At 60.3% G+C, this 15,952-nt stretch overlaps 1 protein-coding gene across 3 annotated transcripts in view; it reads left to right on the top strand.

The window, feature by feature from the left end:
• The first annotated feature begins 7,997 nt into the window (after window positions 1–7,997).
• ILDR2 (immunoglobulin like domain containing receptor 2) overlaps window positions 7,998–15,952 on the top strand; it is a 48,214-nt gene continuing 40,259 nt past the window's right edge. For all 3 annotated transcript variants that reach the window (XM_045838836.1, XM_045838837.1, XM_045838835.1), the window contains exon 1: window positions 7,998–8,339. In XM_045838836.1, coding sequence (XP_045694792.1) covers window positions 8,294–8,339 — 46 coding nt within the window. In that variant the 5' untranslated portion in view covers window positions 7,998–8,293. The remainder of the gene's footprint in view (window positions 8,340–15,952) is intronic.

Genomic DNA, 15,952 nt, shown 5'->3' with positions numbered 1-15,952 from the left:
TTTTGGTCTGAGTAACCCAACAGCCAGTGGCGCCTCTTCCAAAATCACGAGGCCGGGGGGAGGGAGGACAGTGCCGTGACAAAGGGTCCGACGTTCCCGGTCACACCTGTGACTCGCTCCCCTCTGTTGGTAACCCTGGGTCTTTTTCAGTCTCACTTAAAGAAAGGGTTACACGCATCAAACAGCTTTCCCTTCTTTCTAACCAGATCGATCTTCCTACTCAGGAATTCTGGAGGGTCGCGGGTTTGGGTTCGGGCGCCTGATGGGCAGGGGGCGGGGGATCAAGAATTCAGTGAGGGCCACGGTAGTTTTGAAATGCCTGGGGCCCGTGCCAACAGGGACGCCAAGCAGGCAGTTGGCCTGGTCTGGAGCTCCAGGCTAGACGGGGTTCGGAAGTGAGCTTCGCAAAGAGGGGGGAGTCACGGAATTGGGTGAGACCGTTTAGGGCGGGAGTGGAGGGGGGTGGGGAACAGAATCCAGGATGGGGGGCTGAGAAGGCAGGGACGGGAGGGAAGCCCAGTGAGGCGACCAAGGAGGAGGTCTGAGGAAGCAGGGAGGAGGGCAGGAAAACGATAGAGGACCGTGTTCCGGGAGGAGCCTGCGGAGTCTCAGACTGTCTTGTAGGCACGGCAATAAGTGGACTAGAGCAGAGCCTATCACATAGTGAGCAAGAGAGCCCATAAAGATGTAAACAATCATACATGCATGTGTGTGCGTGTGTGCGTGTATATATACAATGTCTGAGTACCCTGTTGGACAGTGTCCGGTGAGGACAAACGATGCAAGTTCAGGGAATAGGGACGGAGGGAAGGTGCAGTTTCAGGGAGGGCAGGAAAGGCCCCGCTTGAGGAATGGAATGGAAGCAAACCCGGAAGGGAGTGAGGAAGTGAACCAGGAAGATGTCGGCACGGAGCACGCCGGGAGGAAGGAAGAGCAAGTGCAAGTGCAAGTGCAAGGCCGTGGTGGGCACGTGCAGGCGCGCTTTGGGAGCGGCGGCAAAGCTCGTCTGTGGGTGAAGCGAGGGCAGGGGCAGGGGGAGAGGGAGTCGGAGAGGGGCCAGAGCCCGGTCATGGGGGGCTTCCGGGCCCATGGCTAAGGACTTCGAACTTGAATCTAAATGGGTGAAATGCCACTGGAGATTGGGGTGGCTTCTACTTTTTAAAAAAATTTAATTTTTAGCCCTGGCTGGTGTAGCTCAGTGGATTGAGCGCAGGCTGCAAACCAAAGTGTCGCAGGTTCGATTCCCAGTCAGGGCACATGCCTGGGTTGCAGGCCACGGCCCCCAGCAACCGCACATTGATGTTTCTCTCTCTCTTTCTCCCTCCCTTTCCTCTCTAAAAATAAATAAAATCTTTAAAAATTTTTAATTTTCTCCATCGCCATTTATTCCCTCCACACCCTTCTCCACCTCCACCCACCCCGCCCCCTGCAATTACCAACTATTGTCTGTGTCCGTGAATTCTCTCTTTTTCCTCAATCCCCGCCCCCAGCCCCGCCCCCAGAGCTGCCAGCCTGCTCCCTCTCCGAGGAGTCTGTGTGAGGTGTGATTTTCAGCTGAGTGAGAGTTGTGAAAACCACCCAAGAAGACCCAGTGCTTTAGGAACACGTTTTCTCCCTGACGCTGGTTGAAGTGAAGGCCCCGACGCTGCGCAGAAGGCGCCCTCTCACCTGTGCTAATTATAGCAGCAGTAACAGCCAACAGCCTTGAACGCTGCTGTGTCAGACGCCCCGCTAAACGCTGCGCCAGCAGCGTTACCTCATCTCCCCACAACCACCTGCCCAATAGGCTTGCGACGCCCCCACTTTGCAGACTGGAACACTGAGGATTAGCGGGGAAAGCGGCTTCCCCGGCCACCTGGCCCGCGAGTGCTCCCACCGCTCTGAGACCGGCGCTACAGTACCGCTCGCGGTCCAGGCTGGTCGTTAGAAGTGCTCCGGCGTGGTCAGCACGTGGCGCTTCGCCCAAGCCGCAAGGGGCGTCTCCAAGCCCCCCACCGTCTGTAGAGAGGGCCTGGACGCCCAGCCTCCTTCCCGCGTGGCTCCGCCCGGAGGCTGGCTGGCCCTCCGGCGCTGGCCTGCGCACCTGCAGTCTCCGGGCGGGGCTGCGGATTCTGCCCCTGCGTCTCCCTGCGGTGTCTCTCTCACTCGCTGTCGCCGTCCCCTCCCGCTGCCCTGCAGTCTCGCCGGCCTGCGCGTTCGTCCCTTCCGGGGTTCCTGTCACGAGCCCCACCTGGGAAAGGCCTCTACCTGCCTCCCGCCCCACCAATCCATCCTCCGCCCCACGGGCAGCATCGTTTGGCCGAAACCCAGTCTGCTCCTGTTCTTCCACGGAAGTGTCCGTGGGGGCGGGCCGCTGCCCGCGGCGGGGGCTAGGTCCAGGCGTGGTGGCCTGGCTGCCCACGGCCTGCCGTCCGCCTGCCTTTCCCGCCGGGATGCTGACTCTGCCCTTCCCGAGGCCGGGCTCCTGCGGAGACCCCGCTGTCCCCTCTGCCGCTACCTGGGCGTCTGCGCTACCTCCGCATCCACGTCTGCTTCAGAAGTTCTGCCCGACCACGTTTGCGACTTAGCTCAAGGCCCTAGCCGGACCGTTCAGTGGGTTGGACTATTGTGCCCTACACCAACAGGTTGCAGGTTCGATCCCCGGTCGGGGTGTGTATGGGAGGCAACCGATCGATGTTGCTCTCTCCCTCCCTCTCTCAAATCAGTGCCCGTAGCCTTGGGTGGGGATTTAAAAAAATGAGACCTAGTTCAGGGGTCGCCCTTCATGAAGGCCTCTCTGAGCAGCACTGCTGATGGGTAACAGGCCCCTCCCCCTGAGTTCCCCCAACGTTCCCGGTGTCTGCCCTAACACAGGCCCTGCGACACCGTCACATTTAAAGACCACACGCTGCCTCTCCTTCCCCCCAACACACACACAGCTACCACTCAGTGGGACCCTCTGCGACAAGAGGGACTGTGACTAACGCATCTTTAAGTTCCTATTCATCTTGGATTTCTAGACAGCATAGATTCTGGAATATAGCAGGTGCTCACGAAACGTGGATAGAATAACGAATTCAGGGAAGAGAGGAGGAGAGATGAGGAGGAAACAGCAAGAGGAAGAACAACACCCTGGAACAGTCTGTAATTAGACAAATCCACGCGGATCATCTCCGCGCGGAAGGCGCCCACTCAGCACCGGGGGAGGCGGACAGAGTTAACGCTTTCGTGAGAGCGCCACGCCCATGACCCCAGTGCCAAGGTCAGGGCTGCCACTCCGTAACTCCAGCTCGGAGAGCCCAGAGACCCTTCTCTTGTCCGAGCTGCTTCCTCTCTGGCTTGTTTTTTCGGGGGGTGAGGTCATCGGATGAGGTATTTGCTCTGGCCCGTTTCCCTCCCTTCCGTCCGTCTTTGACCTGTGCCGGGCAGCAGGCCTCTGGGAGAATGCTTGGGGCTGAGACGCCGTCTTCCGGCTGAACCACTCACCCAGCAGCGCCCACGGCCTGGGTGAGACTCGGGGAGACAGGCCGCCTCTCACCTTCCCCCCCCCACCCCCGGGCTGAAGGATGCCGCCAGACCCCTGGAATCTGCTCTCTGGCTCAGGGCGGTCAGCACTGCTCCGGGCCCCAAAGGATGGTAACAATGACACAAAGTGAAAGCTGGAGACAGGGCTCCCAGACGGAGGCAGCCCCGCTCCCTCCCTGGCTCTGCAACTCCCAGGGAAAGGGCAGGCCGCCCCGCCGCCCAGCTCCTGGGGAAGGTGACTAACCGTCGGCGACCAGGACGGAAGGAGAGCAGGTGCCTGTCTGGGGGCCGGTCGCCCCGTCTTCTCCCTCTAGGGGTGTCCCGCAGGCTGAGTGGACGGTGGCACAGCTCTCACCCAGCGACTTCCCCCACGTCGTGGAAACACCAGAGCGCAGAGACAACCGTAGAGGAGAAACTAGAGACGGTCAACATCCCTGACCAGCGATAACCATCGCCCTCTGACGCTGCTTCCACTGCCGCCGTCAGAGGCACTCCCCGCACTCGAGACGCGCCCGGGACAGAAAGAACTGCATGTCCTTCCGTGACTGCAGGCTCTCCCGTCTGCACGTCCGCCCTCGGCTGGACCTCTGGGGGGACGGCTCGGTCGGGCGGTGGTGGCCACGCACCACTGGGGTCTGGCCTCGGGGCGGGGCGACTGGATGCCACCTAATTCGGCGCCGGCACCGTCACCGCAGTTCAGTTCGATCGGAAGCCCGAGGCAGCAGGCGCTTGCCGTGAGTCTGCTTGGAGACTGTGGAATTTTCAGCTCCTTCTCCCAGCCTTTTACTTATTATATGCTCTTGGCAGGACGGCTTTCGGCATTCTTTTGGCACCCGGTCCTTCCCATTTGCATTTCCTTTCTGGGACGCATTTTCTTAATGAAACCACTTATTCCTCAGAAGGAAAAGGCTTCCAGGTTGAAATGCTTGCGGGTTGTCAGTACAGGTGCCCACGGCCTCTGGTATTTTTGTTATTGTCGTTGGTTAATTTCTTGCTGTAATTTAGATTTTTTTCAAAAATTTCTAACTCCCTGCAGGTGGTTGTGAAGATGGGGGGATGGGGAAGATAAACCCAGCGAGGTAGCACCAGGGAAGGAAAGGTGAACAAAACTTAGACGAGAAACTGAAAAAACAACATGAATAGATGCCACGGCATAGGAACTCTGACTGTATTTAAAACTGTTGGATGGTACACTTTAAATGGGCAAACGGCATGATATGGGAATTACGTCTCAATAAACCTTTTTTTATGGCACAGAAGGAGGGGGGAGGGCCCCCTGGAATCGGTTTGGAAGTCACACACCCGATTGCCGCTGGAAGTCAGATCAGCGCGGGCACAGGCGTCGCGATGCTACCTGCCAGCCCCGCAAAGGCCTACGGTAAGCAGGATGCGTGTGCGTGCATGCCCGGCGCCGGCAGGGAAGTCACGTGTTGGCGAGGCTTCAGCTGCGTTATATTTATAACCGTGTGGTTGCTACCGGCTACCAGCAGGTCTCCTCGCGCCGGTTCACTCCTCTTTCCTTCGTGTCCTCATTCTGTTCCGAAACCCCGCGTTGGCGGAGAGGCCTGCGAGTCCACGCGCCCGCCCGCCTGCAGGAGGGGCTTCCTGGGCCCCGCGGGGGTCCCACGTGGGAGGGACTACATTCTCACCTGTCTGAGTCTGAAGGGTTGGGGACCCAGAGCCTCCCTCCACCCTGAAATGTGTCTGCACCTCCGCGCCCGGGCCTGTGTCTTAGGACCCATGGACAACTGGATTGGACTCTGAGGCTCATCCACAAACAACCCCACAGCTTCCCAGGCGCCCACGCGACTAGGGGACGAGGTTGTGCTCCCCAAACACCTGTGTTTCGGAAGCGCTGGAGGAAGGCAGTTAAAATGCAGATTCACAGGGCACCCCCAGAGTTTCTGGTCTCACAGCTTTGAGCAGAGCCTGGGAATCTGCACTCGGGACACCCACTGCTGTGATCCCGATCCTCAGCGTCCCAAAACCACCCTTGGGAGAGCACCCCAATCCTGGTGTCACCCTGCCATCTCCACCAATGCAGCAAAACAGTCCCCTGTCCCCCCTCCTCTTGTCTCCATCCCTTGGGTTCACGTTCAGACCCACTAGACGTGACCTTGAAGTTCCTCCACACCCTGTGCCACCTTGCCAAAAGCACATGTGTGACAGAGGGGCACTCACTGAGACCCAGTCCTGCGCCGACATCCCCCCCGAGGATGGGCCAGGGCCCGGTCCACTGGGGAGGTGGCAGGCTAGACCAGCAAGACCTCCCGGCTGGAAGGGAGACACTCAGGGTGGGTGCTCCTCAGAAACCAAAACCCCAGGGGTGGGGTAGGGGTGGGGTGGGGGTGGGGTGGACAAGGCCCTGCGTTCTGTGACTCACTCCGACTCCATGGGGACACACACGCAGGCACACACTGTGAGCACACGGTGACTGTCCGCTCCCCCACACAGCCAGCGTCCTTTGTCCCGCTCCGTTTCCTCAGCCGTTATGTCCAAGTTTCGCATAAAATGCCATTGTTATGTACGCTTAGGTCCTTAAGGCTATTCAAGCTCTGCTGTGCGCTGTGCACACGTGCCCAGGCATGTGTACACACACACACACACACACACACACACGGGAAGTGGCGGAGCACAATACCCATCCATCATCATGCCAACCCTCCAGTCTAGATGTGCCTTTCAGGATGCGAGGGGCACATGCTTTGGAGTCGAAAGACCTCAGTTCAAATCACACCTCCGCCCCTTCCTAGCTACCTGATCTAAGGGAAGTTAATTAAATTCTCGGGGCCTGAGTTTCCCTGTGAGGATGAAATGAGAACGCTGGTAACACACCTAGGCCTAGGACCCAATGGGAAACCTAGGAACCTGTTTCAGTTTTATTTTCTATTTTATTTTATGTATGAGAAGAAGAGCCGGTGTTCTTTTAAAAGATTTTATTTATAGAAAGAAGGGAAGGGAGGGAGAAAGAGAGGGAGAGAAACATCAATGTGTGGTTGCCTCTCACGCCCCCCTACTGGGGACCTGGCTCATAACCCAGGCACGTGCCCTGACTGGGAATCGAACTGGTAACCCTTTGGTTCACAGTCTGGCACTCAATCCACTGAGCCACACAAGCCAGGGCATTAGCTGGTGTTCTCAGCTTGCAAGCCTCAGAAATCATCTCTGGCCGAAGCAAGCCGTGGGGGGCGGTATGAGAGCGCATCCGGGGCTCTGCGGGGCTGCCAGGGGGCTGAAGAGCCAGGTGCGGGAAGCGGGCTGGCACCCGGGGGGCTCATAGCCAAGGCCGTGGCGAAATCACGCCTGGAGCAGTCTGGCGGCCTGCCCGCCGCACCGCTGACCCGAGTCCTCGGTGCCACTGCCCCTCCGCCGCAGCGGCAAAACCATCCTCTGCCGTCTCTCTGCTCATCCACTTGCTCCAGGATTCAAAAACTCAGAGAGAGAGGGGGGTCCCTGGCCACACGGGACCGGGCCTGTACCCGGTGGTGGTGGTCCGGGAATGGGTGCAGAGGTTTGGGCTTCCACGGTCGGTGCTCCTCAGAAATGCCGGCGTTGCAGAGGTCAAGCAGCCATACCATAGAAGACCATGGTGCAGAGTGGATTCTCGTCACTCCCGAGGGTCGCTGTCCCTCCCCGTTCCCATCAGACAGGCGTGGTTAAGCTCCTCGGGCGCCTTCTCTGTGTCTCCAGGAGCGCACCTGCCGGTTTTACCACCGTGAGTTCCGCGGTTCCAGGACCCCGCACGGCGGGAGGTCCGTCTCCCTCCTCCCTGTGGTCCGGGCTGTTCGCACCTAGGGGACGCTACACGGCGTGAACGTGCATTTCTCCACACGCAAAGCCTGCTTTCTCTCCGTGTCACACACACAGACACACACTGGGCACAGGTCCACTGACATGTACATAAGCTGTGGGAACGTGCCCTGCAACCTGTAACGTGTCGGGCAAACGCCCTTGATCTTGGCCAAAAGGCCGAGAAGCCGCACACGGCGGGCCCATGGGAGCCGACACATTGTTGATTCCCTTCTAGTTTTCCGTATTTGCTGTCTAACGAGCCGCGAGCCCTGCCCTTAGTCGTGTTTTTAACAGGAGGCCGTCAGGACGCGGGATTCCCGGCCACTTTTTCCAGCTCTGCGGGGCACCTTGCCTTACTGCGGGTCAGAAGGGGACCCAGACCAGACCAGACCAGGACAGACCAGACGGAGGGGCGGGGGTCCAGCCCAAGCACACCACCCCCGAGCCGAGGGGCCTCGCTGATAAGTCCCCCCGAGTCCCAGCGGTCCCCGACCTGTGCCCTCTCGCAGCCCTCGTTGGCCCGAGCCCCGTGCACGCCCCGCCGCCCCCGTTCGCGTCCCCAGCGGGGTTCTGGCCCGCGCTCTGCGCAGCCCGCGCGCCCTCCCCCGGTGCCCCCGGTGCACTGGGCGACTCGCGCTGGCCGCGGGGCCGGCACGTGACCCAGAAACTTTGGAGGCCGCGGGGCGGGCGGCGGGCGGCGCTGCGGGGCGGGGAATCGCTGCCGGGTTCCTGGCGTGCGGGAGCGGGAGCCCGAGCCCGAGCCGGAGCCCGAGCGAGAGCGGGATCCGGAGCCCGAGCCGGTGCGGGAGCCGGAACGGCAGCGCGCCCGGGCCCGTCCGCGCGGTCCGCCCGGGGCGGCGCCCAGGGACGCGGACAGCCGCTCGCGCCCGCCCGCCCGCCGCCGCCGCCTCTGCCTCCCGGCCGCACAGACAGATCCCGGCGCCGCTGCCGCTCCCCACTTCGCGCCCTCGCTCGTCTGGATGGGAAGTTAGAGGAGATGGACAGGGTCTCGCTGGCGTGGATCGCTCTCCTCTGGCTGACGGGTAAGCGGCCTTCCCCGCCGACCCCGGGAACTTTACCGGCACTCGCGCAGGGGGGTCCCAGCCCCCGCCACCCCCACGGCCCGCGCTTGTGCTGCAGGCCGCCGAGCAGGCGGGCGGGCGGGCGGGCGGGCGGCCAGTGGGGGAGGGCTGCGTGTGTTAGCACGATGGGGGGGGGGGCGAGCGCGAGGAAGCGGGGAGCGCGGACACAGGGGAGACGCCGGAGACGCAGGTGTCTGACCCGCTGCAAACGGGGAACTGTCCTTCCTCCCGAGCGCGCCTTTCCCCGTCCAGACAGCGGCGCTTCCTGAGTTTGCAGCGCCGGGGAAGCCTGGCTGGACAAAACGGAAGCTCGGAGGAGACTGATTAATTAAGGAAACTGGTTTTCTGGGGGTGGGGGTGGAGGAGTGTCTCCTAATTCCTTCCCTGGAGAAGCGGGGAACCAGGGGCAGTCTCAGGGCGGGGTGGGGGTGGGGGGAAGGAGGGGGTGGAGGCCCCATGGGTTTAGAGTTGAGGGCCCTGCTGTCTCTTGCTTGGGCCGCCTGGGGAGTGAGTGGCCCCACAGTTAGAGAGGACCCTCCCTCCCCCCAGCAAACCGGTTTCCATCCCCCCAGTAAACATAATCTGCAGAGACACTCGAGGAGGTAGGGCTCCCCCAGCCTGTCGCATCCCCCAGCCGGGGCCAGTGTTGTGTGTGTGGGGGGGGGGTCCCTCCTGCTCATGAACTCTCTCCCACCCTTCTGGGCTCTGCAAAGGCTCTTGCTCCGAACAAGTTGTCCCCACTGGATGGTTCTGCACGTTTGAGGGGCGGGGGCCGGGCAGGGGGCCGGGCAGGGGGCCAGCCCCGAGTCTCAGAGCGGCCCTGCCTGGGCCAGGGTGTTGGAGGGCTGGGGCAGCCTGCAGGGCCGGAGACAGTGACCATGGAGACCGAGGGATGGAGGGAGGGGCCGGGGACCAGACAGGCTGTGAGGTCGGGGTGAGGGCAGTGAAGGAGGGCGGGAGTGAAAAGGCAAAATAGCACCCCCCAAAAAAAATTGAAGTCCTGTCCCTTCTGGGGGCGCGTACCAGAAGACTTGGGAGAAGCCAGTCAGTGGGAAAGGGGGGACACGTTCAAAACATCTTAGGCAAGTCGGCGAAAGAGGGTGAGATGCACTTGAGAAAGGCGAACCCCGTTTCCCCGGGCTCCAGAGGCGGGGTTCCGACTGCCTCCGGTCTTCCGGTTCCACACGGAGGGCCCTGGCCGGCCCTGGCCCCCCGCTGGGTCCAGCTGGGGGGGTGCCCTGAGCTGGCTGTCTCCCTCCCACATTATTCAGATGTGAATCATCTCTAATTTCAGGGTTGGGTTGATCCACGCCCCCCGCCCCCCGGCCTCCCGGGACCTGCCACTCCCCCTCACGGATTCCCAGTGTCCTCAACTTGCCTCCTCTTCTCCGTTATCAGATTCCAGGGCGGCCTTGGCTTTGAGCCTGTATCACACCCTCCCTGAAGTCAGCCAGGCACCTGGGGAGGGGGCCCTGAGTCAGGGGGTCCCCAGCTCCGCAGGGAGTGGGGACAGAAGGGCAAGAGCCTGGAGAGATGGCTCACGGCTCCTGTTGAAATGCAGGCACATGGCTGGCCGGCGCCCGGGCCGCCCAGTCCAGCCCTGTGGCTTCATAGAAGTGGAGGCCCGCAGAGGACACGCTGGAGCAAACGCCCGCGGGGCTGCAGCCTGACCCGGTCCCCTCAGCCCCCCGGCCGGTGGGGTTGGCTGTCTCCAGAGCTGCCTCTCTGAGGTTCTCGTGGACCGGGGTTTGTTTCGTTTGTGTTGAGAGGGGTGGGCCGCTTTCTCTGTGCCCTCTTCCTCTGGCACCTGGAGTGGCGGCCCCCGCCTGGAGGCTGGCAACAGGTTAGTGAGCAGGGCCACCCGCTGTCAGACGCCCGGGCTCCTGTGCTCTGCAGGTGAGTCCGGCTCCCCCGGACGCACCGGGCACCCGCCCCATCCCCTGATGGGTCTGGCAGAAGCCCCTGAGCAGAGGGGAGGCACCGACAGTGGTGGTGGGGGAGGGGGAGAGGCGGGGGAGGACAGAGCGGGGGAATGGATTCCGACTCATCCTCCCCCGGAGACCGGGGGAGGGAAGGTGAGACAGTTCGGTCCAGCCCAATCAATGAATTCTCTCCTGTGGGGGTGGTGGAAGGGAGGGAGGAAAGGACAGATTAAAAATGAGTCAGAGAGCCAGGGGAAAAAAAACACAACAAGAAACCACGCACTCTCCCTGTCCCTCCGTCTCCTCCCCCGCCTCCCCTCCCCTCCCCCTCCCCACTTCTCTGCTTTCGCGCAGGCTGAGCAATGTCTAATCAGCACTCCAGTGTTTTCCGCGGCTCCCGCTCCCGCTCGCGTGGCTCCTTCCTGGTCTTTCATCGCTAAAACGCTAAAACGCCGGCCCTCCTCCCTCCCTCTGCCGCACACTCAGCCTGGTGCTCCCTCGTTGTCGTAGGGACGCCGCTTCCTGTCGGGGACTGTGTTCTGTCGCTGCCGTCCTTGTCGCTCCCGACAGAACGAGATGCCGGCCAGCTGCTAGCGTAGCAACAGGTGCGGCTGCGCAGGAAGACGGGCAGGAGGCCCCGCTCTGTCTTTGTCCCCAGATGCGGACGGCGCGGGCTGTGACCCTGGGGGGAGCACGCTCAGGGGGGCAGGCGACGTGTTTTCCTGGCGACTCTTTTCGGGTCTGATGAAGACGGCTTGCTTGCATTTCTCCTGGGTCCCTCTTGGTTTCATCCATCCATTCATGCATTCACTCATGCCTCCTACCAGCGTGTATGGAGACCCTGGGGTTTCCAAGGATGGGGCAGGTGCCGAGAATCAAGAGGGAAGAGACGGCCCTCGTCCTCAGAGAGTGTCAGCCTGCGCGGTGAGGGAAGGTCCTGTGACAGGAGCCAGGGAGCCACAGGGGGCGAGGGACGCGTGTCCAGTCCACACCTGGGGGCGGCGCATGGCTCTGAGGGGGACCCAGGAGAGGCGATGGCCCGGCTGAGACGTTGATTCACGCACGGTCAGCGGCTGAGCTCCTGCCGCGTCCAGGCACCGTGTGGGGCGGACAGACGGAGCAGACGCGGTCCCTGCCTTCAGGGAGCTCGCAGCCCGGTGGCGGACACACCGGTGACGACCCTGTGACAGCGTGTGCAGAAGCAGTAACGGGGACCTGTGGGCGCGCTGCGGGTGGGGGTGGTTGGGGGGGGGGTGCTCCGCAGGGCTGCTGACCCTGCCTGCAGCGGGCAGAGAGGCATTCGGCTGTTACAGGGTCTGGCCAGCTTTCGGGTAGATAGATGCCCGGTGACTGGGTGAGGACAGGCGTGGGCGTGGAGAGACAAAGTGCTGTGAGCCCCGGAGAAGGAAGAGGCGATTTCCGAGATGGCTAGCACCCCGTTCCCGCCGTCTCCTCTCCTGTCCTGCGTGCCCTGCCACTCCTCCCCGTCCTGTTCTTCGCCCCGCCCCACCCCCCCACCCCCCGCCCAAGGCAGGGACCTGGTCCAGCCCCGAACATCTTCCTTCCGTGGCGTCTCACAGCTCTCCCCGCTCCCCAGCCCCTCCAGCCGGATGCTTCTCTCTGGAGCAGGTCAGGGGCTTCGTTCTGTGTCCCCATCACCCCTCAGGCTCTGGACTCGCCCAATCCTGCCGACTGGCCCGGGTACCAGACCTGGGACGAGGCCGCCGCCGCAGTCTTACGGCAGTGCCGTGCTGGTACTGGGCCGGCCACGAAGTTCCTTTGTTCTTTTCCATGGGACGGCTCTAGTAGCACTTAGTTGTAACTTAATTCGAAACAACTCTGTTAGATTGCATTGTGACAGCCATCCTATCAGAGTGCATTCTAAAAAAAAACCTTTAAAATTGGTGAGGTTTTGTGTCACCATTTTAATACTGAGGATGGAAGGAAATATACAACATTTTTGGCCTAGCATGCTTTATGATTTCAAGAATAAAGGTAAAAATGCAACTGAAACACAGAATAAAGATTAGTGCCGTGTATGGAGAAGGTGCTGTGACTGAGCAAATGTGTCAGACTCGGTTTGCAAAGTTTCGTGCTGGACATGTCTTGCTGGACGACGCTCCACAGTCAGGTAGACCCGCCGAAGCGGACAGCGATCAAATCGAGACATTGATTGTGAACGATCAATGTTCTACCCCATGGGAGGTGGCCGACATACTCTCAATATCCAAGTCAATCAGGTTATTGGTAAAAATGAAAAATGTGTCTTTTATGGAAAAAAACGAAATGAAGCTCATCTTAAGAGACAGGACCCAGAAGCTTAGTCTTAAGGCCGCAATTAGCTGCAAGAGAGGAGAGTACTTGGCGGGCCCGATGAAGCCCTGGAAGGTCCGTTAGTGACAGAAGGGGACCGTTGGCATCTCCGTCTGCAGACTGATGAGTCTGAAGGGCTAGTGTAACGTCCAGGTGGGGCATAAACCGGAGCTCAGGTCAGAGAGCTAGACTGGAAACAGGGATAAGTTAACGAAGGACCTCTCTTTCTCCCTCCCTTCTCCTCTCTCTAAAAGTGAATAAATAAAATCTTTTTTTTTTTTAAAGAGTTAGCAAAGGTTGACGAGAGCTTTCTTCTGGACGTTCTCCCCGTGCAAATGGCTGGCCGCCCTAGCAAGGCGACCCACCCCCATGAACTAGATAAGACAGTGTCCAAAGTGGTTCTGTCCCGCGGGGTAGAGACTGACCTCTTTAGGACGGCTTTGGTCCCGCCGGAACAGCAGGTGAGCCAGCCAACAGCAGCGCACCTCAGATCTCTGGGAGATGAGGCGGCGCAGGCGGGGAGGGTGTGTGCCCCTCCCCGGCTTTCATCTGCACGGCGGCGGCCGAGAGCAGGCCAGCGCGGCTCCCCCGGACACGCGGAGCATGTGCTTAATGAGCGGCACCCTCTGTGTGCAGAGCACCGGCGTGCCGGCTGCAAACTGCAAGTAGGCCGTGAGCGAAGGTGGCGTAGGCAAGGCCAGCGCTGGCATGTACCACGGCCCCTCGGAGAAGGGGAGAGATGCCACGTGTCAGGGTCTCTCGGGGAGAAGGTGTGTGAGAATGCTGCTGCCGTCGCTTCTTAGATCTCCTCGTGGTACATCTAGTCGCCCTAACCCTAAAGTGATCAAGTGATCAGTCAGGTGCCAGGGCGGCAAACGAGAAACCGATTCTGGCCAGCGTAAGCAGGAAGGGAATTTATTGGGAAGAAATTGATTAACTTACAGAATCGATGGGGAGGCCGCAGAATCAGGCTTAGATTATTAGGCAAACACCAAGGGAACGCCTAGTATTCTTTGCCAACCCTTTATTTTATTTTTTCACCCATGTATTTCAGGAAGATGAATGGTTGCTATTTGGGGGCGGGGGGGTTTGAGCTGCACTTTTTTGCGTTTAAATCTGGAGCCCGGGCGTCCACCTCGGTGGACAGGCGTTCTCTGCTTGTCTGGACTGAGGGCTAGATGTGGAGGAGATGCTTGGACACGCCTGTTCCATCGTGCGCTCAGGAACCTGCCCAGCAGTGTCCCCTCGAACAATGTCCAGGAAATGGGCACATATTAAACATGTGAAGGCAGAGATTTGTATTGTCTGAGTGAATCGGGGGAAAACCTCAGACGTCTGAGGGTGAAGGCACACTAGGGAACGGGAACTTCTCTTTTTCATTGATTTTGAGAGAGAGAGGGGTGGGGGAGGGGAACACTGACGTGTTGTTCCACTCATTTATGCACTCATTGGTTGATTCTAGTATGTGCCCTGACTGGGGATCGAACTCACGACTTTGGCATATTGGGACGACACTCTAACCAACCGAGCTACTCAGGCAGGGCTTGGGAAATGGGCAGTTCTAAGGTCAGATCCCCCTTCTGGGACTTCCAGGGTGCAGGGAGGGGTGAGCTGTACACACGACTTCTAAAAACGCCTGCCTCTGGCAGGGCCGATTCCCCGTGACCTTTCGCAGCGGTCTCCGGCACCCCGCAGCGGGGCTGGGCTCTCAGCTCTGCCTCCCAAAGAAGCTGGCACGAACAGCTTACTACTTGCAGGGAAAAGGAACTTGCTTTGAAAAAACGAAAGTGCTAAAATAAGCACAGCATTGCCTCAGACACCGCTTTTGTTCGCCACCTCCCAAGAACACAGCTTTCACGGACAGGATCCTCCTCCGCACACGGGAACTGGGCCGGGGCCCGCTCTGGCCGTCCGGGGGGCGAGGGGGGGGGGCGGCGCTCTCTGCACCTGCAGCTGAGCTCCCTGAGCCTGGGGATGAGGCACCTGGGGCGCTGAGCGGAGATGGGGCGGCCCCTCTGAGCCGTCACTCGCCCTCTCCTTTAGGCAGCTGTCCTGGACACTGGCCAGAACCCGTTCTCTGCGCTGGGGACGCACCCCGGCATCGGGTCATCCACTCCCTGATGCATTTCCACGTGTGTGAGCTTCCGCCACATCCGGGTCCCTGGCCTCAGGGGCCTTCGAGTTAGAAACTGAGTTTATATGGAAGTTCTCAGGATCGAGGACTCGTCTTTTATACCTGTCTTTCCAGGACTTAACACAGGGTTTTAAAAGTATGTTTCTGGCCCTGGCCCGGTGGCTCAGTAGGAGCGTTGTCTGCACGTACACCAAGAGGTTGTGGGTTGGATCCCCGGTCGGGGTGTGTACGGGAGGCAGCCAATCGATGTTTCTCTTTCACATAGATGTATGTTTCTCTCCCTCCCTCTCTCTCTTTAAAAAAAATATCAATGATTAAAAAACATACCCTCAGGTGAGGACAGAAGGAAACACGTCTCCAGTGGAATCTGAATTAGGGCAGGTTTGCCGTGGGTGAGGAGCACAATGCAAACAGAGGGGACGGTCTGGGGGTCAGAGTTCGGCGGCGCCCTCCCCTGTGAAAGCAGAGCGCCGCCCGTAACCTGCAGCGCGCCCTCTCCCGCCGCCGCGCTCAGGGTCCTACCTTGCCTGTCGGGCCCAGGGCGGTCTTGTCCCCGCCCTCACTGCGATTGGTTTCCTGTCCGCCGTCTGGCTCCGGCTTCCCAGGGCACACGATTTAGCTTGTGGGAAACAGATTCTTTCCGCACCCGCTGTCACTTTCTTTGTAAGACGGGAAAGCATTAGTCCTGACGGTGCCGCGGGTGCCTAGACCCAGAGCCCCACCCTCACGCTGCGCCCACGCTGCTCTGTGCGCGCACCCCGCCCCCATGCTCGGGGCCTTTCCGCGTGCGCTCACAGGACGTGCAGCCTTGCTGGCCCCGACGCCTCCCCCCGGTGCAGGGAGTAACGTGGTTATAGTTACAGGGCGAACCATATTTTCCCATGTCCGAGCGTGCTCGGAGACAAATCACGGAGAAGGCCTCAGGCGGCGCGTCGAGGCATCGGGTTTCATCTCGGAACCAATGGGAATGAACGCCAGCCTTGCAGCAGTGGACAGATGTGATGCGATGTGTCTTTAAAAGGGCTCTTGATAGAAAACAAGCGGAGCGAGTGCTGGGCCGGGCGCAGGGTCCCCGGATGAGGCTGTTACAGAGGTGGGCAATGGGGACCGGTGTAGGTCGTGGCCCGGAGCTGCGGGGTCAGTCAGCCGGTGTCCCAGCCGACTATCACTCGCTAACTTGGAGATGCTGGGAAGAGACCGCTGTT

The sequence above is a fragment of the Phyllostomus hastatus genome, unplaced genomic scaffold (assembly GCF_019186645.2).
Source record: "Phyllostomus hastatus isolate PE091 unplaced genomic scaffold, TTU_PhHast_1.1 phas_contig_283, whole genome shotgun sequence".
Taxonomy (NCBI): Eukaryota; Metazoa; Chordata; class Mammalia; order Chiroptera; family Phyllostomidae; genus Phyllostomus; species Phyllostomus hastatus.
The sequence above is the reverse complement of the archived record's forward strand: the minus strand, read 5'-3'. Positions and strand labels throughout refer to the sequence as shown.